Source organism: Globicephala melas, chromosome 15 (assembly GCF_963455315.2).
Source record: "Globicephala melas chromosome 15, mGloMel1.2, whole genome shotgun sequence".
NCBI classification, from domain to species: domain Eukaryota; kingdom Metazoa; phylum Chordata; class Mammalia; order Artiodactyla; family Delphinidae; genus Globicephala; species Globicephala melas.
Window position 1 is genome coordinate 65,714,383 of NC_083328.1, and position 23,317 is coordinate 65,737,699.

At 49.2% G+C, this 23,317-nt stretch overlaps 1 protein-coding gene across 1 annotated transcript; it reads left to right on the forward strand.

Moving 5' to 3' along the window:
- Positions 1-615: 615 nt before the first annotated feature.
- Positions 616-22,874, forward strand: ADIG (adipogenin). Its single transcript, XM_060285295.1, has 3 exons — positions 616-1,770; positions 5,483-5,612; positions 22,785-22,874. Exons 1-2 carry the CDS (start codon positions 1,644-1,646, stop codon positions 5,593-5,595), a joined length of 240 nt encoding a protein of 79 aa, XP_060141278.1. The 5' UTR covers positions 616-1,643; the 3' UTR covers positions 5,596-5,612; positions 22,785-22,874.
- The last annotated feature ends 443 nt before the right edge of the window (positions 22,875-23,317 follow it).

A 23,317-nucleotide genomic window follows, 5' to 3' on the forward strand; every position in this document is an offset into this window, starting at 1 on the left:
TGGTGGCCGGGGGAGCTTAGCCCTGGGCTGACTGCACGGTGGCCCTGTTTTGGGGTCTGTGTTCGAGCCTTTCTCAGCTGTGCTGCTCAGCTCTTTCTGACCCCAGCCCCTTCAGAACGCAGTGCCAAGGGACCTCCCTGGTGGTCCAGTGGCTAAGACTCCGTGCTCCCAATGCATGAGGCTCGGGTTCGATCCCTGGTCAGGGAACTGGATCCTGCGTGCCGCAACGAAGAGTTCGCATGCTGCAACTAAAGATCCTGCGTGCCACAATTACGACCGGCACAGCCAAAAACGAACAAACAAAAAACAGTGCCAAGAAATCACCCCAACCCAGACCGTCCAGCTCTTGGTCTTGGCCCCCGGGCCCTGAGTGGCACAGCTTGCCAGGCTACCGTGTTTCATGGGTGCACATTCTAATACCATCTGCCCTGACCCTCCTCTGCTGGGGACTTGGGTCATTCCACAGCTGGGCTAAGACTCCCTTTAAACACACTGGCCCTCCAAACCCCAGCTGTCCCCGCCCCCATTTTTACTGTGGCTGGACCCCTCTTACTCTTCTCCCTGGGCCAGTGTCTTCCTCTAAGGGGGTCCTTCCACTCCATGTCTCCCCTAGGTCTACCACCCACTTCCTACAGCGGCTCCCCCAGCCTGGAACTGGGTCTGCCTGACTTTCCAACCTGTGCTCCATGAGATGCCGTGGTCTGAAAATCAAGTCGGCCTCAGACTGGTTGCCCATTGACGTGTGGCGTCCGAGCCTCACCCCCTGGAGGTTCTGACTCAGCAGAGCAGGGTGAGCACGCCAATCGGCATGTCTCATAAGTACCGTCCAGCCCCCTCCGCCCCTCTGCTGGCAGTGGCTGAGGCAGGTGGGCCAGTTGGAGAATACCACGCTTCCGCCTTCTTCCCCTCCATAAGCAGCAGCTGCTCTTCGTGTGGACTTCCTGCACCCACCAGGCTCCCAGCCTGGCCAGAGTCTCTCTCCAGCTTAGGGGCTGTCAGGCCCTGGGAGATCCAGCGCCTTCTTCCTGTCGTGGGACCTGACGCGGAGATTTACTGACTACTCCATAATGAAAGAATGACAGAGGCGAGGGGGAGAGAGAAGCTCAGCATTTGGGGGTGTCTTGCCCATTTGGGAGATAAAGGAACAAGGTTCAAGTCTTAGAAGCTCTTCACTGAAAACCCTAATAAGGAGAGATGCAGAAGCTTCCAGATTAAATAACAGTCATTTACTGAGGGCCTTGCTGGCTCCAGAAGGAATATGTGACCTCAGATATATGAACACCCACCCGGGGGCAATTTGTATCCACTTTACTAACTTTTAGCAGCTTGGCGAGGTAAGGATTATTTCTATTCTACAGGAGGGTCGGGGAGGTGTCACGTGAACCCACAGCATCTTACGAGGATTCAAACCCAGGCCAGGAAGCCTGAGCTTTTGTTCTCAAACTGTCCCACTGTCCCCAGTTTCTTCCCACTCGTCCAAAACAGCTCTCTCTTCAGCTGCCTGAAGGACCTTGTGGTTTCCTTATTACGTCACCCGTTCAGTCACAGTTGGGCTGAGAGCGGAGTGTGGCCCGGCCCGCCAGGTCCCCAGGGCCGCCCTGCCGGCCCAGCCCAGGCCAGCCTGGCCTAGCCACACACGCACCATGAAGTACCCTCTGGTGCCGCTGGTGAACGAGCTGACGTTTTCTTTCCTGGTGTTCTGGCTCTGTCTGCCCGTGGCATTGCTGTTGTTCTTGCTGATCGTCTGGCTACACTTCTTACTCAGCCAAGGTGAGCTGCCCAGGCCCGGGCCCTAATCCTGGAGGCTGGGCAGGGCGTGGGATATGCTGGGAGTCCCCAAACAACTGCCGAGAGAGGGGCGTCCTTCAGGCAGAGGGGTTTCCTGCTGGCTCCGGGAAAGCATGGACTTGGTAGTTTAGCGTTTCTTAACCTGGAGTCCCGGAGTGAATCCTGAGTTTGGAAAACAATGTGTGTGTGTGCACATCTGGCCCTTCAGGGGCCACTGCTAGCATATAAGGTCTTTGGTACATATGAAAGTATTGTGAATGTGACTGCGAATTTAGTTAAGATATTCTAGATAGAAGATAAAACGGTTTATTACTTTTGCGCTATAATATAAATATATTTGTGGTAAAATAAACTTGGAGCAGAAATGTACTTGGAATTGGTTATCGTGTATACAAAATTCATATTATTTCTGAAGAAGCAGTAGTCATGTACCACCAGTAATAGAAGCTATTATTATCAAAATGTGTATGTAAACTCTCTCTATATATATACAGAATAGTGGAACTATAATTTTTGTGTGAAATATGGTGTCAAATGTAAAATGTATGTTTCAGCATGGCAGTAAATGCTTTCTGTTTTTGTGACCAATCATTAATTTAGAAGGAATTGAATCTTTATAATAAATAAATACACATACAAAAAGGTGTCCCTTCAGGGCCACAGCTAGCACATAAGTTCTTTGGTACAAATCAGAAAGAGGTGGCCCCTCTGGGCAGATGAATTAGTAAAAGACGTCCCTTCCTGTGAATGCAGCCAGGGCACAAGGCTTGGTGAGCAGAGCGTGGGCTGGCTTTCAGCCCCTCTCGGCCCTCAGCCCTGTGCTTTTGCAGTCAGCAACCAGCTTGATGGGTACAGCAGCCTTCAGCATTTAGCAGGTGCCCAGAGACCACTCACACAGTTTCCTGCCCAGACCGCACATCAGGGAGGATCTGGGTTTCTGTGGGACACAGGATCACAGAAGCTGACCGACACCTGTCCTGAACTCAGCATGCCACCCAGAGGAGTGGGAGGCAGGGCGAAGCAGGCCTGAGGGAGGCTGGGAGCGGTGGGCCGGTGGGGACGGGGGACAGCCTGGCCACGTGGCAGGAATGACACTCTGCTCCTCAGGTGTCCCGTCTCCCCCGGCACTCCCATCACCTAGGGGCCTCTTCCTGGGGACTGCTTGACCTCCCACCTCCCGCTCAGCAGCCCCATGACCTTTGACCACCTGCGCAGGGAGGGCACTGAGTGTGCTGCCAGCTCTGCTCAGATGGTGCTCAGACAAGCTGAGCAGTTCACCCCCAACTTGCCCCATAATCTCACATGTAGGGGCCGGCAATTGTGCAATTGTTACGAGTTCCTGGCGAGAGCTTCCAGAAAATGTTTGTTTACCGGGATGGACGGCAGCCCTCCCTGAGGGCCAGTGTTGGGTAGAAGGCAGAGCCCTTGCCTGCAGTGGCTATAAAATCCCGTTTCTCCAGAGTCTAGGGGATGTGGGCCCGGGTTTCAGCTTTGCCCCTTAATCGTTCATAACAGTAGCTTTTTTGAACACTGTGCTAGGCCTGTGCTAAACACCTGGTGTACCTTATTTCATTTAATCCTCAGACTAACCCTGTGAAATAATCCTTATCATACAAGTGAGGAAACTGAGGTTTGGAGAGAAGTTACCTGTCCAAGGCCACACCCTTAAGAGTGCCGACTGTCCAGTGTCTCACCTGGGCTCTGACACCTACCAACTGTGGGACTTGGGGCGAATCCTCTCTGAGCCCCAGTTTTCTCACCTACAAAATGGAGATAATAACGGTCCCTACCCTTTGGGGCTGTGGAGAGATGCATGTCAGGGGCCGGGTACCTGTACACACATTGCACATAGCAGGTGTTTGGAAGCTGAGAAATAATCCAGGCAGTGTCGGTTTTGTCAAGGTAGGAGGAAGTGTAGGCGTAGCTTTGGATGGGTTTTCCGGAAGGTGGGACACCTTCCCTGAGGTCCAAGGCACTAACCTCCTCCAGCAATTCATTCTCCTTGGAGGCCCATCTCTAAGCCATCCACAACCTGCCCTGTCTGACCCCGCTCTCAGACTTTCTCCTGAGAGGCTGTTTACCCACCGACATCTCACACGGCAGTTTGAAACAGGTCCTTTTGTTGATTTTGCATTGAAGAGAAACTGTCCTTAAAGTGAGGCAAGCAGCCCTTCCTCAGGGTCCCCGTCTTCTTGGGAATCTCAGTATTACTGTGTTCTTTGTGCTGAGAATTGGCTCAAACCCAGGGTCTGGACCTGCCAGGGATTGTGGGGCTGGGGCTTGGGACACCCTGGCCTGGGGTTTTGTCTTCTGCCATGGATCTCTGGATTGGAATCAGTCTGGCCTGGAATCCAGTATGAACAGCCGTCAAGAGGAGCTCTGATTCCTCCCTCCCCACCCCCACCTGGCCTGGCTCAGCAGGGCGGTTTCAGAGCCCAGAAGGGAGAAGGTTGAGCAGCAAGTGCCACGTGGCCCACGAGGGCGTGAGGATGCCAATGCGCTTTTCCAAGTGGAGGCTGGAGCAAGTTGGGGGGAGTGGGGAGCTGCCTGGTGAGATGGGTACAGAGGCAAGAAAAGATGGTTGGCAGCTGAGCCCTGGAGACGCTGGCCAGGGAGGGCAGTGCTGATCCCCAGCCTGACATAGGAAGGGAGGATGAAGCCTCCGAATTCCCTGCCTTTGGACAAGGGCCCCTATGGAACTGCATGGGACTGTGGAGCCGGGACCTGCTTTTGCGTCCAGCGCTGCCACCTCCCAGCGGCAGGAAAACCTACACGTGTTATTAGATGGGTACCTGAGCTTGCTAACATGGCATATCTCGGGAAGGCAAGGTAAGAAAAGAGGGAGAAGGGGGAGATTATTGTTTTTCTGAGTATACTCAAGTTGTTTCACTGGTTACAGAGAAGTAGAGGAGGTTGAAGACAGCCCCTCAGATTTCAGACCAAGAAAAGGCCGAGGGGGTTTCCTGGTGGTCTAGTGGTTAGGATTCGGTGCTTTCACTGCCGGGGCCTGGGTTTGATCCCTGGTGAGGGGCTTTGGTGGGTGAAGGGGGCGTTCTTTTTTTTAAAAAAGGGATTCTACCATATACTTCTCTGCAACTTTCTTGTAATATACCATAGACATCCAGCAAGTTACAAGATACAGATCTAATGCGGGTGTTTTGCAAGCCTCATGACATGCCACACGTGAGTGTGCCACACTTCATCACCCAGACCTCTCATGATGGACACACACATGGTTTCCAGGGTATTTTAGTGTGTGTGTGCGCGTGTGTGTGTTTCACCATAAAACAGTGCTGTAAGGGAAACCATTGGACACATATACTCAGACATTTGTTAATGAATGAACTGGTGGATGGATGGATGGACAGGTGGGTGGGTGGGCTTGTGTCTCCTCAGTGACCCCTCCTGGACCATGCTCAATACAGTAGGTCATTTGCTCACCCCTAGGGTCCTTCCTCTTCTAGAAGATGGGTGTGTCATGGGCCAACCTTCTTTCTTGGTCCCAGCTCACCCTTCAAGGCCCTAAAGTCTTCCTGAGGTCTTGGGGCTGTCTCATCTGCCATGCTTCTGCCTTGGCCCCCTGGCCTCAGATAAGGCTGCAGGGGATGCCTGGGCCCTGCAGGGGGCTCCTTTAGCATCGAAAATAGGAGCTAGGATGTGACCACTGAAGAGGCCTTGTCTTGTCCCTCCACAGATTCAGAGGAAAATGACTCAGATGTTTGCTTTGATTGGGAGCCCTGGAGCAAAGTCCCCGCCAAGTTTTGCCAGAAGACGTTGCATAGCCAAGAGGAGGAGAGGCCCTGCTAGTGAGGCTATTCTGCCAGGTGAGGCCCCTCTAAGAGGTGGGGGACTGGAAACAGGAGCCTCAGGGCCTGCCCAAAGCCTAGGGCGGCTGCCATGTTGGAGCTCTGCTCCCTCTACCATGTTGGAAATCTTGCTGTCTCTGCCATGTCAGAGAACCTTCTGCCTTATTGTGTGGGAGACCTGTTCTTGCCACGTTAGAGGACCAGTCACCTCTGCCGTGAAGAGTTTCTTTACAAAGGCCCCCCCTACCCATTATCTCTGTGACCTCACCTCCGATCACCCTCCTTAGGGTCTTTGCACTGGCTGTTCCCTCTGCCTGGAACCCTTCTCCCCACACATACCTCACCTCGAAGGGTGCTGCTCAAATGTCACTTTTTCAGTGACAACCACCCTCCTTAATACTGTAATCTTTTCCCCACTCTGGCTCTGCTCTGTTTTTTTTTGCCATAGCACTTACTACCCATGACGTGCTCGATAATTGATGTCTCCAAAACATGCACAGCAATGCCTGACACACGATGGAGGCGCCATAGATATTTGTAAAAGGAAGGAGAAAGACGTGATAACAATAGTAACTAATAATAATGGCTGATATTCATTGAGTGTTTAATAGGTACCAGAGCCCGTGCTAAACATTCACAAGCTCGTTTACGGAAGTCCTATGAAGAAGATATTATTTTTATCTTCATTTTACAGATGGGAATTCAGAGTGTCAGTGCAGTTAAATAATGTGCCCAAGTATCAGAGCTCTACCCTCACTGAACAGCGAGGACACCTCATCCATCCCAGTGGGATTAAATGCCATTTCTATGCCAGTGACTCCAAATGTATCTCACTCTAATCTCCCTTCTGAGCTCTATTATCTGTCCCCTCCATGCCTTTTCATGGCTAGAATGGGATTCTTAATTCCCTTTGCTACCCAACAAAGCAAAACACCGCACCCGATCTTCTGCCAGCTGGTCCGCATCTCCATGAACAGCACTGCCGTTGGTTGGTCTAGTTGCTTGAGCCGCGAGCCTGGGAGTCATCCGTCATGCCTTTCTTTTCCTCCCACCCACGTCCAGTCCATCAGCAAGTCCTAAATGCCATCTCTCATGCATCCACTTCTCTCTGTCCCCAGGGCCACCATGGCCTGCCCTACCCCAAGGTCTGTCCGTATGTCTCACTCTTGGAGCCCCTGCCTGTCCGAGTGGAGAAAGGAGGTGGTGGTGAGAAGCAGGGACCCTCACTTAACCTCAGTCACACTGACCTTGTCAGGTCATGACCTTGACAGTTGAAAAAGGAAGTTGAGGGCCCTTTCCCCAGAAAAACACACACCTGGACACGCACTCAGAGTTTTGTGCTCAGGGCCAGGTTCACAGGTTGTCACCTGTGCGGTTCCACAAGGTCACATGTTCAGAAGAGCCTCATGCTTTGTTTAATGTTCTGCTGTCACTGTCTTGAAGTTCTTAATTTTTTTTTTTTTTTTTTTTTTTTTTGGCTGTGCCACGTGGCTTGTGGGATCTTAGTTCCACGACCAGGGATCAAACCCTGGCCCTCGGCAGTGAAAGCCCAGAGTCCTAACCACTGAACCACAAGGGAATTCCCTTGAAATTCTTAGTTTTTGAACAAGGGGACCCACAATGTTCATTTTTTTAATGGGCCCCACAAATCACATAGCCCGTACTGTTTGTGTACAATTAATGGGGTAAGAAAAGGAGATATTCGGACTCTGATATAGAGCCCTTCCTGCCCCATCGTGGTTCTGTCTCCCTCTTACTCTTTCATCTCATTGTCACCCTAGATCCAATGTTCCACTGCTTCCCAGCCTGGTTTTCCCAGTCAGCGGGGCTGCAGCAGCGACCTAGGTGGATGGGAGACTTGCCGGGGAGGGGAGAGGACTTTGGCGAGTGAGGTGCTCCCCAGGGACCCCCGACTCGTCTCCTCCACTGATGGACACACGAACGCCTCCAGAGACCCGGCTCTTCTCCGTTACAGACCACCTCCCAGTCCCCCCAGGGAGGAGCCTGAGCCTGTGAAGACAGTATAAGCTGGCCCTTGGGGAGAAGCTGCCGACTGAACTCAGAGGCCCGTGAGGGCAGGCCCCTGAGAAAGCTGCTGGGCCTGACCAAGTCCACTCACTTGACAAGCTGTGCAGCCCGGGCCCAGCCCTGGTACCACCTTGAGCCATCCTGACCTTTGGGAATCTCTTTCCCACCTGTTCAAAGAGCTGGGGATCTTGCTCTGAACTTCTGTTCTCTAATTTCAAACTCACTGTATGTGAAATCAAGCTCAAAAATCACTCATCCTTTTTTTTTTTTTTTTTTTTTTTGGCCATGCCACGCAACTTGCAGGATCTTAGTTCCCTGACCAGGGATTGAACCCCGGGTCCCCGGCAGTGAAAGTGCCGAGTCCTAACCGCTGGACCACCAGGGAATTCCCTCAAACTCACTCCTTGATTAGTCTTCAGGTTGATTTTAATAACAAATATTAATTTTATAACTATGTACATTATCTACCATTTGCCTAGTTACAATAGGAAGAGCTCACCTTTAGTGGGTGCTTACTGTGTGCTAGGTGCTTCACGATGCATTTTTTATACACATGATTGTTTTTTCTTTTTTTTTTTTTTGCCGCGTTGGGTCTTCATTGCTCCACACGGGCTTTCTCTAGTTGCGGCGAGCGTGGGCTACACCTCGTTGCGGTGCACAGGCTTCTCATTGCGGTGGCTTCTCTTGTTGTGGAACACGGGCTCTAGGCACGCAGGCTTCAGTAGTTGTGGCACATGGGTTCATTAGTTGTGGCTCGTGGGCTCTAGAGCGCAGGCTCAGTAGTTGTGGCTCACGGGCTTGGTTGCTCCGCAGCATGTGGGCTCTTCCCGGACCAGGGCTCGAACCCATGTCCCCTGCATTGGCAGGCGGATTCTTAACCAATGCACCACCAGGGAAGTCCCACATGATGGTTTTTAATGCTCACAAGCATTCTGTAGGGTACTGGGCAGACCTGGGCTGCAGGTACAGGAATCCCAGGAGAGGAGAGGGAAGGTTTGGGCCACTGGTGTCTCAGGGCCAAGCCCGAGGGCCGAGGGGACCAAGTTGAGTACCCATATGTGCTGGGGGCGTGCATCATCTCACTTCATCCTCACCACACACTTGTGAAGCAAGAATTCCTCTCTCATCCTACAGATGAGGAAACAGACGCTCTGGGAGGTCAAGTAAATGGCCCAAGGTTACCGCCAAGGGGTGGAGTGGGTTTCTTTTTTTTTTGACTGCATGTTGAATCCATGCCCCCTGCAATGGAAGCATGGTGTCTTAACCACTGGACCACCAGGGAAGTCCCTGGAGTGGGTTTCAAACCTTGGTCCGTGAGACCCCAAACCCAGGCCTTTCCTGGGCCACACACTACCCTGGGTCACTGACTTTTGGATACTTTGAGATGTGAGTAACCCCCAAAATGTGCTGTTTCCCCTTCCTCTGGATGAAGAGAGTATTAGGGACTCCAGGGCTTCTTTGGGGCTCAGGATTCAGGGCCCCAAACTGTGGAGTCTCAGCTGGGTTAGTGTGGTCATCTCGACTGAGAACTGTCACCCCCTTCCCCCTGCTCAGTGTGCCTCTCACAGCAAAACCAGAATTTTTATTTATTAAAACAATGTCTTTAAATTTATTTTATTTATTTATTTTTTTGGCGCCGTTGGGTCTTTGTTGCCGCGTGCAGGCTTTCTCTAGCTGTGGTGAGCAGGGGCTACCCTTCGTTGCAGTGTGCGGGCTTCTGATCGCGGTGGCTTCTCTTGTTGCGGAGCACGGGCTCTAGGCGCGAGGGCTTCAGTAGTTGTGGCTCGCAGGCTCAGTAGTTGTGACCCGTGGGCTCTAGAGCGCAGGCTCACTAGTCATGGCGCACGGGCTTAGCTGCTCCACGGCATGTGGGATCTTCCTGAACCGGGGCTCGAACCCATGTCCCCTGCATTGGCAGGCGGATTCTTAACCACTGCGCCACCAGGGAAGCCCTAAAATTTTTATTTTTATTATTATTTTTGGCTGTGCTGTGCGGCTTGTGGAATCTTAGTTCCCCAAGCAGCGATTGAACCTGGACCCTCGGCATGGAAGCATGGAGTCCTAACCACTGGACCACTAGGGAATTGCCCAGATCAGAATTTTTAAAACGTCATTTCTCCTCGACTGTGATTACAGCATATTACAAACAATGTGATTCTGACAGAAATTCAAACAGTACAGAAGTATATGTGCCTATTTCCCAGAACCTACTACTGTTAAGGTTTGGACATATACCTTGAGAGAATGTTGTGACATATATAAAGCTGTACCTATATAGTTCTACGCAAATACAACCATGGTAGTGGTTGTGCCTTTAAGCTTCCTTTCAACCCTTAATTAATGTTATGGACATCTTTACATGTCAGTAACATAACGATCTAACTTATTCATTTTAATGGTCTCCCAGAATCCAGTTTTATGGGTATCCTTTCGTTAATTAGTTCCTGGCTAATTTAGACATATAGATTGGCTCCAATTTTTAACCATTCTAAGCAATACTGTAACGGACATCTTTGGGGATTTGTGTGGGTAAAACTCATTCCTAGAAGGGTAATTGTAGGTTTTAAAGGAACAGTTAGAGTCTTGATAGTTCCTGCCCAATTGTCCTCCAAAAAATGCTGTAGCTCAGAACACGCCTGCAGCAAGGGAGCCCCGTTGCTCTCCTCATTTCCACCTGAGGACCGGATTGCTGCCCCCGACCAGAGTTTCTAATTCAATAATTCTCCGGCAAAGACTGAGAATTGGCAGAGTAGATTCGCATATCCAAGTTTTCAAGCATCCAGTTTTAAATTTAAATTAGTTAAATAAAAATTCATTTTCTCAGTCATACCAACCACATTTCAAGAGCTCAGTAGCCACACGTGGCTAGTGGCTACTGCACTGGCCAACACAGCATAGAAAAGAGCCTGATTAAGTGACTCAGGCAGGGACAGGCTAGTGTTTATGGTGGGGAAAGAATGGATTCAGATCACTTCCTTCATACCTAAGGGCCTCCTGAAACCACAGCGCATACCAGTTGAGAGCACTAGAGCTGGGGCTTGCAACGTGGGTTCGAATCCTGGCTCTGCTGCTTGCCAGCTGGGTATGTATGGGTGGGTCATCTACTCCTGGGTCTGTTTCCTCATCTGTAAACTGGGGACAGTAGTACCCACCTGTGAATATTAAACTGATGCCTGCGCGTGTCTGGTGATGGGCATGTAGTAAGTGCTCAGGAAACACTGGAAACAAAATGACAACAGGAAACAGTTATTCATGCTGAGCACGGAGGATCTGTGCACTTTTCTGCATATACTGTACATCAGTAAAACACTGAAAACAGAACAAGCAAAAAATCAGCTGTTAGTGATGCTCAGAACAAATATTGTGGATGTGCTGAGTGCCCTTGTTCTCTGGTGAAGTGGGGGACTCACTGCAGCACTGCGTCATGTGACCTTGGACAGTGACGCCATTGGAACTGTTAGGCTTTTATTTCATTTCTGTTCCTTCCTGCGTCCCATCTGACCTCAAAAAGTTCACCCAAAGAAATGATCACTCCCCTCTCCCTGCTTAGCTGTCAAAACGGGGGCAAAGGTAATGACTTTTGTTTTGGTTAAGTCACCGCAGTTTTCAGATTGTCACGAAAACACCCAGAGGCTGGTAATTTCCAAGCAAATCACAAAGCAACTGAAGAAATCATGCTGTGCACCAGCAGGGGTTTCCAAACCGACACAGGAGCTTCCTGGACGGGCAGTTTTCTCGAAAAGCATAAATCAAGCTAAACGGCCAATTTTATAATTAACTGGGAATCAGTCTCCAGTTAAGCTTCTGCTCGGTAAAATTGGCCAAGAGGTTGCCCAGGGAGAACTGGTGCCCTGCCTCTTCCTTCGGGCACTGGCAGACCTGAGATTGCTTTGCTTTACCACCTTCAAGGATGTTTCAGGATGGGAGGGTGGAGCTCAGCGTGTGGGCAGGACACTTGGGGGAAAGGCACAAGCCAGGGCCTGTGGGTAAGGTGCTGGCGGGACAGGCCACGTGCAAAATGAGCATGGGGGCCCCTGTTCAAAAATTATTAAGAATTTCAAGATGGTGATAGCAGAGCACTAAACCCAGCATGGGCTCCTCCTAAGCCTGGGATCCTGTGGGATTACCCAGGTCAGACACCTGTGCTGCTGGTCCTAGGTACTGGATCACACCTCCAGAAGTTGGGGGGACATCCATGGGTGGGGTGTCAGGCTGAGGGCAAAATACAGCCTCAGAGACTCTAGGGCACAGGACCCCACAAGGCAGAAGCCAGGTAGACAGCAGGAGCAAAATTGGCCCCCTGATCCAGGCTATAGCAACTACGACAACAACAGAGAAAAATCCAATAGAACAATTCTGCGGGGGAGGCAATTTGGCAGGAAGTGTCAAAATTTTATGCAAACCCTTTGATTCAGCAATTCCACTTTCGACTCTCTTCCACTGCTACCTCTGTGCAAAGGTACAAGGTCATAAATACGAGGATGCTTTTTACTCATGATCTGGACCCGATGGAGGCAATCCAAGCATCTGTCAAAAGGGCATAGGTTAAAAAACCAAGCTACCTCCCCAGGTAAGGATATTTCAAATAAAATGCACTCTGTGGGTGAACTTCTTATGATTCGACTGCTCAAGATATTATCTAAGGCCCCGCTTTTAAAATTTCTTTTTATTGCCGTGCATGGTATCCACTTTGTTCTAAGCCCGGATCCCCACTGGGTGACTGCCAACACCTGGGGGCTACTTATTTTTTGCACATGTCTTCAGCAAGTTGTCTACATCTCAGAATTCCCAACGAAAGTCCTGAGCTGTATCTTCTTGAAACAATTCCTGTGGCTGGAGGAATGCAAGCAATGGTTCTTCTCTTTTCGGTTTTTTTTTTTTTTTAAACAATAGCTTTATTGAACTATAATTCACATATCATATAATTCACCCATTATAAAGTACACAGTCCAGCCGTCTTCAGTCTATTCCTAGAGTTGTGTAACCCTCATCACAATCGATCTTAGAACATTTTCATCCCCTTAAAAAAACGCTGTACTCATCGGCAGGCACTCACACAACAGTTCTTAATTCAAGCTTACCTGGACCTGCGTCTGTGACTAGGCTGTGTGTGTGGGGGGTGGTCACAGCTGCTATAATGGGGGATGCGTGGAAAGGTTGCTGGGGAGGCAGCCACAAGGCCCACCGCATCTGTGCTCCGCTCACTCGTGACGTTGTGATGTCCCTTTGTCCTCGTCTGGCCCCGAGATGCTGATGGCCTCCTGCAATACGCCTTCCTTACCTCGCCAAGCTCTTATTGTAAGACTGCCTTTAGTGCAGTAAGAGTGAGCCAGATCTCATGTAAAAGGGATACGGTGGCCAGGATTGGGGAAACCCCAGCCCTGGCCGGGGGGACAAATTATGCAAAGACACGGAGGTCTAAGGGATACTGGAGAACTTGCCAACTCATAACTGGAAAGCAGTGTTCACGTGGGGAAATGGCATATGATGAGGCCCACGTGTTTCTGTCAATGTCACATTTCTAGCCGTTCTTTTTATTTTTCTTGCTGTGCTATGAAGCGCATAAAGGTTCCTCACGGTCATAGGTTCTTTGTGGATTTACTCTTTTTCCCTCCTTGGAATGCTTCTCAATCTGCAAGTGCTATCGATATTCAGCCATTGTGTTAACATTTACCCAATATTTGGCCCACCTTTTTTACTTTTAACTTTTGTTCTTTTACATTACGTGTGTTTTCCCCAGCTTTATTGAGATATAATTGACATATAACATTGTGTAAGTTTAAGGTATTCAATGTGATGATTTGATACACATATATTTTGTGATTACCACAAAAAGGTTATTAAGATCTTTATCACCTCACAGAGTTAGCATTTGTGTGTGGTGAGAACATTTAAGATCTACTCTCTTAGCAATGTACAAGTATTTTAACTGTAGTCGCCATGCTAATCATTAGATCCCCAGAACTTACACGTTGTACAACTAGGAGTTGCCCTTTGACCAGCATCTCCCCATTGCCCCCACCAACCCCTAGCAACCACCGTTCCACTCTCTGTTTCTATGAGTTCTGTTTCTGTGAGCTGTTTTAGATTCCATCATACCGTATTTGTCTCTGTCTGAATTATTTCACTTAGCATAATACCCTCAAGGTCCATCCATGTTGTCACAAATGGCAGGGACTGGGGAGCAGGGAACTACAGTCGTTTATGCTCTTCTTTATTTTCATTTATCCTTTACTTCTTTGCTTTTATGCATTGAAAGTCCTCCCTCATCCAGCAAACTAACTATCCACCTACATGTGTTTTTCTAGTTGTGTTATTTAAATTAATTTTGGTGTCTGGTGTGAGAGACCCACCTTCTTAGTTTTTTTCTTTTCCAAATGTTCAATTGTCCCAGTACAGTCCCAGACTCCCAGTAAAGTGCACAAATATCTACCTTGTACATCTTGATGTGTGTACCTATGCAACTACCACCAGATCAAGATAGAGAACACTCCCATCACCCCAAGTCTCCCGCATGTCCTTTCCCAGTTAATCCCCCCTCCCCCCAGGGTAACCAGGCTTCTGATCTCTCATCAGGAAGAGTCTTTCCCATGTCCTTGTGCTGCTGAAGGAAGAAGAGGTTCTTCATTGATCATATTTTGATGTGGCTGGATAATCCTAGGTAACATTTTACTGAGGGCTTCCCTGCCCCAGGAGTTGTTCCAGAGGCATCGTTCACATGCACTGGCTTGTTTCCTTACCTCACCCTACGAGATGGGTGCTGTCACTGTACTCCCACTTTATAGATAGAAAAAAGAGAAGTGAAGCTCAGAGGGAAGTGATGGAGCTAACTGAGCCCCCAGCAGCCTGACCCACAGCCTTCCAGATTGACCATTACTCCTCTTGCTTAGGAAATTTGTCCTCCACCCCCGCAAGAACCCCACTCCAATGTGAAAGCACTGTCTTTCCCTCGAATGGAATCTTCTTTTAAACCTTTTGTTTTGAAATACTCTTAGACTCACAAGAAGTTGCAAAAATAGTACAGAGTTCCCATGTATTCTTCACCTACTTTCTCCCAGTGTTAATATCTTATGTAACCATAGTTCATCAAATAAAATGGTTAGATAATGACTTTCTATTCCTAAATCATCGGAGGTAATTAATGTTCAACATTATCTTATCTTCTCATCTTGGTAATTTGATTTTCCCCACTCAGCTCTGAATGATGATAATAATGAATGCTAAAGGGTACCACATATGCTGACCTTTTACCGTGGATCAGTTATTAGACCAAGTACTTCATATACATGATTGAATTTCATTCTGTTATGTTGACAGTAATTATCTATAAATAAACTAAAAAATAGTAACAGTTATAATGACTGAGTACTCAGTATATGTCAGGTGATGTGGTTTTTTGGCCACGTGGCTTTTGGGATCTTAGTTCCTCGACCAGGGATTGAACCCCGGCTCTCAGCAGCGAAAGCGTAGAATCCCAACCACTGGACCGCAAGGGAATTCCCTCAGGAACTGTGTTTTATACACTTTATCTAATTTAATATCCCCAACAACCTTGTGAAGTAGATGCTAATATTAGCCCCATTTTACAGATGAGAAACTTGACACACAAAAGGGTAAAATTACCCAAACTCACAGGTAAAGTCAGAATCCGAGCCCAGAAAGTGTGACTCCATAGCCCATACAACGAGCACTAGGCTGTATTATAGCCACAACATTATTACCGACAACCACAGCATGATTCCTTTCCATTCTTAGAGCACTCTAATGGGGCACTGCGGAATATTCTGGTTAAGTCTTCTGGTAATACTGAAGAAATCTGTCCCCCCCTCTCTCAGCAATTTTCACCTCCCATAGCAGGAATGCCTGCAGATCCCCACTATTGCCTCTAGATGGCGCAGTCTAACATCATTTATTTTTTCAATTAATATTCTGTCTTTACGCAGAGTGAGGAAGAGGAACATTGGAGCTGTGGGTGACACGGCCAAGCCCAAGCGTAGGGACAGATTGGGTGAGAGAGAGCAACAAAGGACCTGAATAGACACAATGAGAAGAGGGGTCACTGTGGGGTGACCACTTTTCTCCCGCCCTTCCTGTTGGGATGCAGGTAGTAAAAGCATCTTCCACTCACTGGGGCCTCTGGCACCCGAAGCACTTTACACCCCTTAGCCCACTTTACCATCGGAAAAACCTCACAAGGTAGGCACAATTTTATGATGACAAACGGGGAATTAGAGGCTCAGAATGTGACCCCATCAGTCAGCGGTAGAGCTTGAACTTGAACCTGGGATGGCGTCCTGAGCCCCTGCTCTTCTTCACTCTGCGCTTCCTCTTCCTGGTTGCCTGGGCGGATGGGGGAGCCTCAACGCACATACTGGTGCATGGCTTGAACGATTGTTTTTCCTTTTCTCCCTAGAAATTTAGGATCCCCAAGGGCAGACTTGGCCTGACTAGGGTAGGAGACTTGTCCTTACAGGATATCAGAAGGTCCCTGCCTTAGCCCTTATCGAGCTGACCACGCTCTGTGACGTCCTGGGCTTGGACCCGAAAAAGAGCAAGGCCGGCAAACGGAAGGCGACAGGTCAGCGGTCCCAGCGCATCAAAAACCCTGAGGCTAAAGTCCCAGCTTTCTCATCGAGGGAGCTGCCTGGGCAATGTTCCACCAAAACATGCTTAGCTGCGATATTTCATATATATATATATATATATATAAAATTTTGCATGTGAAAACAATTCCTGCTCGTTGTAGGACATTTGGGAAATAGAGCAAAAATACAAAAATGCAATTCAGATATAAGCTCTATTAACTTTCAGGGTATCATCTTCCTTTTTGTTTTTCATGTGTGTGTATAGCCTTTTTTCACTAAATATTCTAGAATTATGGGCACTTCCCAGTCACTGTATCATTCAGCTATTGTCACAGTAATGCTACATGATAAGAACCCCAAAACTCATGACTTAAAACAATTATTTACTCTGTTTGGAGGTGAACTGGGGGTCAGTTGGCTGATCTAGGCTGTTGGCAGGGTCTGGGTCTGCTTCATATTTCTCTCATTCTCCTGGGACTAGAAGGCTATCTGGAGCCCGTCCTTATGGCAAGAGGGCACGAGAGGGCAAACCCTATCACACCATGCATTTTAAACCTCTGTGTGCATCACAGAATCTACTGTTCCACTGGCCAAAGCTGTCACCTGAATGACCAGCAAGGAGTGGGAAAGTAATTTCTGCTTCTTTCATGGGAAGGATTGCAAATTCACATGGCCAAGGATATGGATACAAGGAGGGCTAATGAACTTGGAACAGTATTATCATTTACCACAACTGTTAAACATTCTTTGAAAACATTATTTTTAATCAGGGCACTATTTCCCTCCTTGTGGATGTGATTTATTTAACCATTTCTTATTAGTGGACATTTATTATTTCATGATTTTCTATTATAAAACACAATCACTATGGCTGCACACACAACTTTGAATGCATCTTAGATTATTTTAGAATATACTTATTCAGTTCTTGGTATATATTAGCCTTCAATAGTGTATGAGAGTGTTCATCTCACTGCATCACTGCCAACATCACACACTGTGATTTTTTTTGTTTGCTTCTTCAAAGACAAGAGGATGGGGGATAAGAAAGACCAGGGGTAGGGGTTTCGCAGAGAAACATGTAGGTGGTTGAAGGGAGAAGGAAGGAAATTAGAGAAGATTGGGAAGGAGGAATTTGCCCAAGAAGACTGCAAGGCAGGATGGGAAATACATTTCTTCAGAACTCAGCCTGTCCTTGCAGACCTAGACCCTCTACCTCAGGCCATTGTCACATGTCATACCCAGCACTCCCTGGGGCTGCAGCACGTTTTCCTTTGAACATCTCTTTATCCAGCTGAGATTTTCTGCTCTGTGGTGCACCTAATGTTTTCATGATCACTGAGGCCAAAGGTTCTGTTGGAGAGATGTGGAGAATTTTTAGCTCGACCATCCTCCAGAGAGCTCAGTCCTCACGCAGGGAAAAGCGTCTGATTCTAGTTACCCACGAGATCTCGCAGGTTGGAGCCCAGCTGTCATTCCAGGAAGTGAAATGCCCCTTCTGCTCTTTGACTTCCGCAGAAACTTGCCTTTTCAGCGTGTCCCTCGACACCTTGCTAGAAGCCGACCGTAGATCCCTCCCCAGCACCCAGGTCCTGCTGGTCCTTCAAGCCGGAAGTTATCCCCAGATTGGGCTCATTTAGCCCATGAGAGGCTGGCTCTGGAGCCATTATTGGGAGATGTCTAGCCTGAGAGATAGGAGTGTGGACTATGGAATCAGGAGACTTGGGTTCAAATTCGGTCTCTGACATTTGGTAGCTGAGAAACTTGGGATGAATTTTTTTTGAATTTTTAACAAAGGAGTCTTTAATAATGTCTTAAACTTTAAAAAATTTTGCACAATCAAATAACAGAATTTAACATTCAATTGGAAGAGAGTCAAATTTTTACGGTTGACCCTTGAACAGCACGGAGGTTAGTCCACGTGTAACTTATACTCATCCTTGGGGTGAATTTTTAAACCTCTATGAGCCTTTCTTTCAGTATCTGCAGAGGAAGTTTAGAATAACAGCATGCTCCTTTTATTACGGATGAAATGAGATAAATGCACGGAAAGCTCTCAGAACAATCCCTGGCTCATGGCAGCGGCCAAGAAAGCTGTTCTTCTCATTTTGAGGGAAATCTCCTCCAAACTCTCTCTTCTTTCTGGTTTTCATGGGAGACAAACACACATGTTTGAATCCCGGTTTCCAATGGTTGCTGGTTTAAACACTGGTTTCTTTCTCCCATAGCTGCTGTCCTGTTTGGAAGAGAGAGGGCTGGACACATCGGGCATTCTCAGGGTGCCAGGGTCAAAGTTATGGTTTGGCTTCCCCACTTCGTTGAGGCTGCGTCTCCCAGCACCCTCCTCCGTGCGTTAAGCCAGGAGAGAATCCGTTTCATGGTTTATCAGTGTTCTGTCTTTGGTATCTGTTTGGGTCATGGAATCCCAGGAGGGTTTGGAAGGGTGAAGTTGGCACAGTACAGCAGAGGGGTTGAGAGTGCGGGCCCTGGAGTCAGACCACTCACATTTATTGAGCTAAACCCTGTGCTGAGTGACTTACACACAGTAGGCCATTAGACTTACACACATCTTATCACCACTTTGCGGATGAGGAAACTGAGGCCCAGAGGAGCGGCAGAGTGACTTTCACTGGAGCCTTGAGCCCACTTCTCATCAGCGCCCCTCCTTCCTTCAGGGGCTGGAACACAAGCTGAATCACAACGACGCATCTGATTTGCTCCAAATGCCCCTCCAGGCACTGCCGGCGCCTCTGCTCACCGCGGAGTACCTCCAGGCCTTCCCTGTGCTGCCCAGCGAGCATGCCCAGCCCTTTGTGTTTGGGGGGAAGAGTGTCTGATGGCACTGGCCTTGGCTGGAGAGGGGAAGTGGTGGGAAGACAGGACTGTCCCTGTGACCTCGAGCTGTGAGTGCGTGCACATCTGACTATGTGTGTGCGTGCACGCACGTGTGTGCATGTGTGTCCATGCATGTGCTGTGTGTATGCACGTGTGTGTGTGTGTGTGTGTGTGTGTGTGTGTAGTGTGACAGGGGAGGAGAGGAGGGTAAGGGTTTGCCCACCACAGTCCCTATCAGTCCCCCACTGGACCGGTTTTCTTCCCTTCACGATATCCATGGGGTCGGGCCTATTGGGTTTGTCTAGTTGTGTATCTGTGGGCACATGTGTGCACATCCGTCCGTCTGTGTGCCCCTCTGCAGACCGGCATGAATCACGTGGATCTCTCTCTGTTTATATCCCACATGTATAAGTTGCTGCCTGGACTTCCTCCCAATCCATAGAGAGTAAACACAGTCACTTCTGGTTTTCGCAGAAGAATAAAGCTTTTGACCTTGAGGGGAACCCAAGGATACGCTCTCTTTCTCTCTCTCTGTGATTCTCCAAAAAGCTTCAGAGCTCAGGCAGTCTGATCTCCACTCCCAAGCAGAGGGCAGGGACCCTGAGAAATCCTGTCCCATATTTGCTTCTCATATAGATGGAATCAGAGCCGATCACCGACAGCATCAAACCCTCTGAAACCCACTGGGAATAAACTCTGACCCCGTACCCATCTCATGCCCCTCTCTGTCGCCACCACCTGGCCAGGCTCCCCTGCTTCGATGTGCCTGTTTCTTTCCTTCTTCTGAGTGCCTGCACTTGCCGCTCTTTCTGCCTGGAAATTCACCCCTTTATGAGGCTGACTGCCTCTTGGCATTCACATGTCAGCTCAATGTCAGGGCTGGAAAGAGACCCTCCTGTCCTGGCAACCTGCCCACCCAGGCACCACTTGTTATAATACTCTGCTTATGTTCTTAGTACAAATCAGTGTTTGAAGCTACTTAGTTATTTCTTTGCTTGATATTGTCTGTCTTCTCCCCCCGAAACATACACTCCACAAACCTGCCTCTTTGTTTCCTTCACCACAATGTCCTGGGTCCTCGGACTGGAGCCTGGCACCTAAAAGATGCTTAAAGATATTTGCTGAGTGAGTGAATGAATGAATGAAGGCCACCCAGGATCTGAGGGACGAAACCCTAGGCACTCAGCCTCTGTGTCCCCCGCACAGCTGTTCCCCGGGCTCCGGCTGGCTCACTGCTGATGGGTGTGGTCTGGCTCTGGTGAACTGTTCCTCTGAATTCTACAACTCCAGAGATCCTGACCTCAGGCGTGGGACAGGTTTTCCTTTCCAGCCCTCAAAACACGAAGCTTTTCATTAAACCTTGTCTCCAGGAGCTATTCGCTTCCTAGAGGTGATGGCTGGTTCCTTGCCTTTCTGACCCTGGGCCATAGGTCTGAGGCTGCACATCTGGGCATGTGTGTGTGTGTGTGCACATGTCTGTGAGTGCATGTGAATGTGTGTGTGCATGCACACATGTGTGTTACTTTTTATTCATACAGTGCAGAGAGTGAACCTCGAGACCAGCACTGGCTGGGCCTCTATCTGAGCTACACTAGCCCGGGAAACAGTTCCGGGCCTTAGGAGGAAAGGTTTCCTGGCCGTTCCTGTTCTTTCCAGTTCTAGAATCTCCCCTCCTCGAGAAGGGGACTCCAACCCCAGGGAGGGATGGTTCCTGAACCTCCCATGGGGACGGGAGACCAAGCCCTCCCTCTTCCCGCAGACATCCCGGGCCTGACGCAGTGCCTGCAGGCCCTTCACTGTTCATCCAGATCCTCCCAGAACCCAGCAGGAACATCCCGAAGGAAAAGTTACCACGAGCTGCCTTCACTCTATCACCTCGGCCTACACCCAAAATAACGCCTCCAAATGTGCTCCTTCATTCATTCCACAACTATGCCAGGTGCTGGGGTGCAATGGTCACCAACCATGATGGCCAAGACTTTTTTAAAAAATAAATTTATTTAATGAATTTATTTTTGGCTGTGTTGGGTCTTCGTTGCTGTGCGCGGGCTTTCTCTAGTTGCGGCGAGTGGGAGCTACTCTTCGTTGCGGTACGCGGGCTTCTCATGGCGGTGGCTTCTCTTGTTGCGGAGCACGGGCTCTAGGTGCGCAGGCTTCAGTAGTTGTGGCTCGTGGGCTCTAGAGCGCAGGCTCAGTAGTGGTGGCACATGGGCTTAGTTGCTCCGGGGCATGTGGGATCTTCCCAGAGCAGGGCTCGTACCTGTGTCCCCTGCACTGGCAGGCAGATTCTTAACCACTGCGCCACCAGGGAAGCCCCGCCAAGTCTTTCCTGAGACTTTTTCCCTAAAGAAAGCAGATGGGTCCTGGAAGGAAATGGTGCTTCCCGGAGTGGGCACTGCGAACATTAGCGTTATGTGGTGTTAACAGGTGTCACTGGGAAAAGGGGCTCTGTATCCAAATAAGATGGGTCAACATTGAGTTAATGAAACAAAGTTAAGGATCATTCTTTCCTACAAGACTTCTCAGAGCCTTTGATATGCTTAGGCTTCCTGAGTCTCCAAGTGGGACTAGAGAATATAGCATTTTCCAAACTCAGTTGTTCACGGACCTCTTTTGCTGTGGAAGACATTGCATGGCACTGGTATTCTCTGGGGCACCCATTTGGGAAACACTCTTAGGGAGTTCCCATTGTGTGTTATGAGAGTGGGTGCTCAGCACTGGGGGTGGGGCTGGATGTAGGCTTCACTTAGCTCCCAGCACCCTCCTGGCTATCCTTGGGTCGAACTCAAGATGCACCTCTAGGGTGAGGCTGTGAGGAAACACCAGGTCTACTGGAATCCTTGTCTGGAGTAAACATAGGAGCCCCCGAGAGGTCTCTGTAACCAGGTAGTGCTGGGCTCAGGGGACCTCCTCTCCTTATGCCTTAGCTTTGGTTACAGAGACAGGCTCTTAGAATTTCTGTTCCTTTTTCAGTAAACTGAGGATAATAATAGCATCTTGAGAGATTGGGGAATTACAAGAGCTAACACATGAGGAATCATAGAGTAGAAGATGTAATACTTTTCAGTATTTTCCCTTCCTTCTTTCCATCCTTTCTGCTTTCCATCATCCATCCATCCATCCATCTTTCTATCTTTCCATTCCTTCCTCCTTCCCTTCAGCCTTACTGGCTATGTGGCCTTGGACACATTCTCCAAACCACAGTTTCCTTCTCTGCAAAATGGGTACAATAATAGAACCCACTTTATAGAGTTGTGAGGATTAAGTGAGAAGATAAAAGTATGTAAGGTGCTAACAAAGGGGCCATGAGTGCAAAGAATACTTAATACATTGTAGCTGTTTTCATCTTCCCCCTTTCTTCCCATTGTCTCTGCTTCCCTATTCTTTCCTTTGCATCCTGGGCAGATCCAGACTTCAGAAGAAGGAGCTGACGTGAGGCTCTCCGGGAAAAGACCCACTTCCTGGAGTTGTGGTCCTTTCCTGCCTGGGAGCTGTGGTCTGAGCCAGATGTCTCAGTAACATCTGGGGGAGCAGGGAAGTGGGAAGGTTTGGGCCACTTTTTGAGGAGCAGGAAACTGAGACACGGGTTGTGGGATGGGCTGATGGCAAAGCTGAAATCAAAACCCCTATTCCAGTCCCTGGCTCTTTCCAGTCCCCAGGTTGTGCAGCATGACGTTCTGGAAAAGGTAGGGAGCACCAGGGATGTGCTGAGATTTGAGGGAGGTTCTGTGTCCCCCTCCAGGCACTGCTGGAATTCTTCCCAGTGGCCCGGGAGCCGAGCAACAAGATGATGCTTTGGAGCGTTTCCACGGAGATGACACCTCATCTGTTCTAAGACTTGATTCTTTCTGGCCAGGAGGCCCCTGCCCTCCAGGATTGTGGGTACTGTCCTTTCAAATCCCCAGTGGTATCTCTTGCGGGACCTTTGCTGGATCCTACGTGTAGGCCAGAGTCTTCTTTCTCCCCCTGCCTTCGCATCCAAGAGGGGTCTACACTTTCTGTCTCCACTGCCGTCTGATGTACCCCAGGTTACGGGTGTTCTCTGAGCCCCCGCAAAGCTTCCTTCACATCAAAGCATTAATGATGCTGAGGAAGCCCCACCCCTGAGACTCAGGAGCACAGGGGCTGCCGAAGAGAGAGGCCGGAGTCAGGTGACCAGGACACCCCCGCCCCACCGTGAGCCTTGCCCTGAGTGACAGTCCAGAGCAAGAGGGAGGGGCAAGAGTAGGGAGAGAGACCCCTCTGCGATCTACCTGTGGTCACACGCCAAGGCCC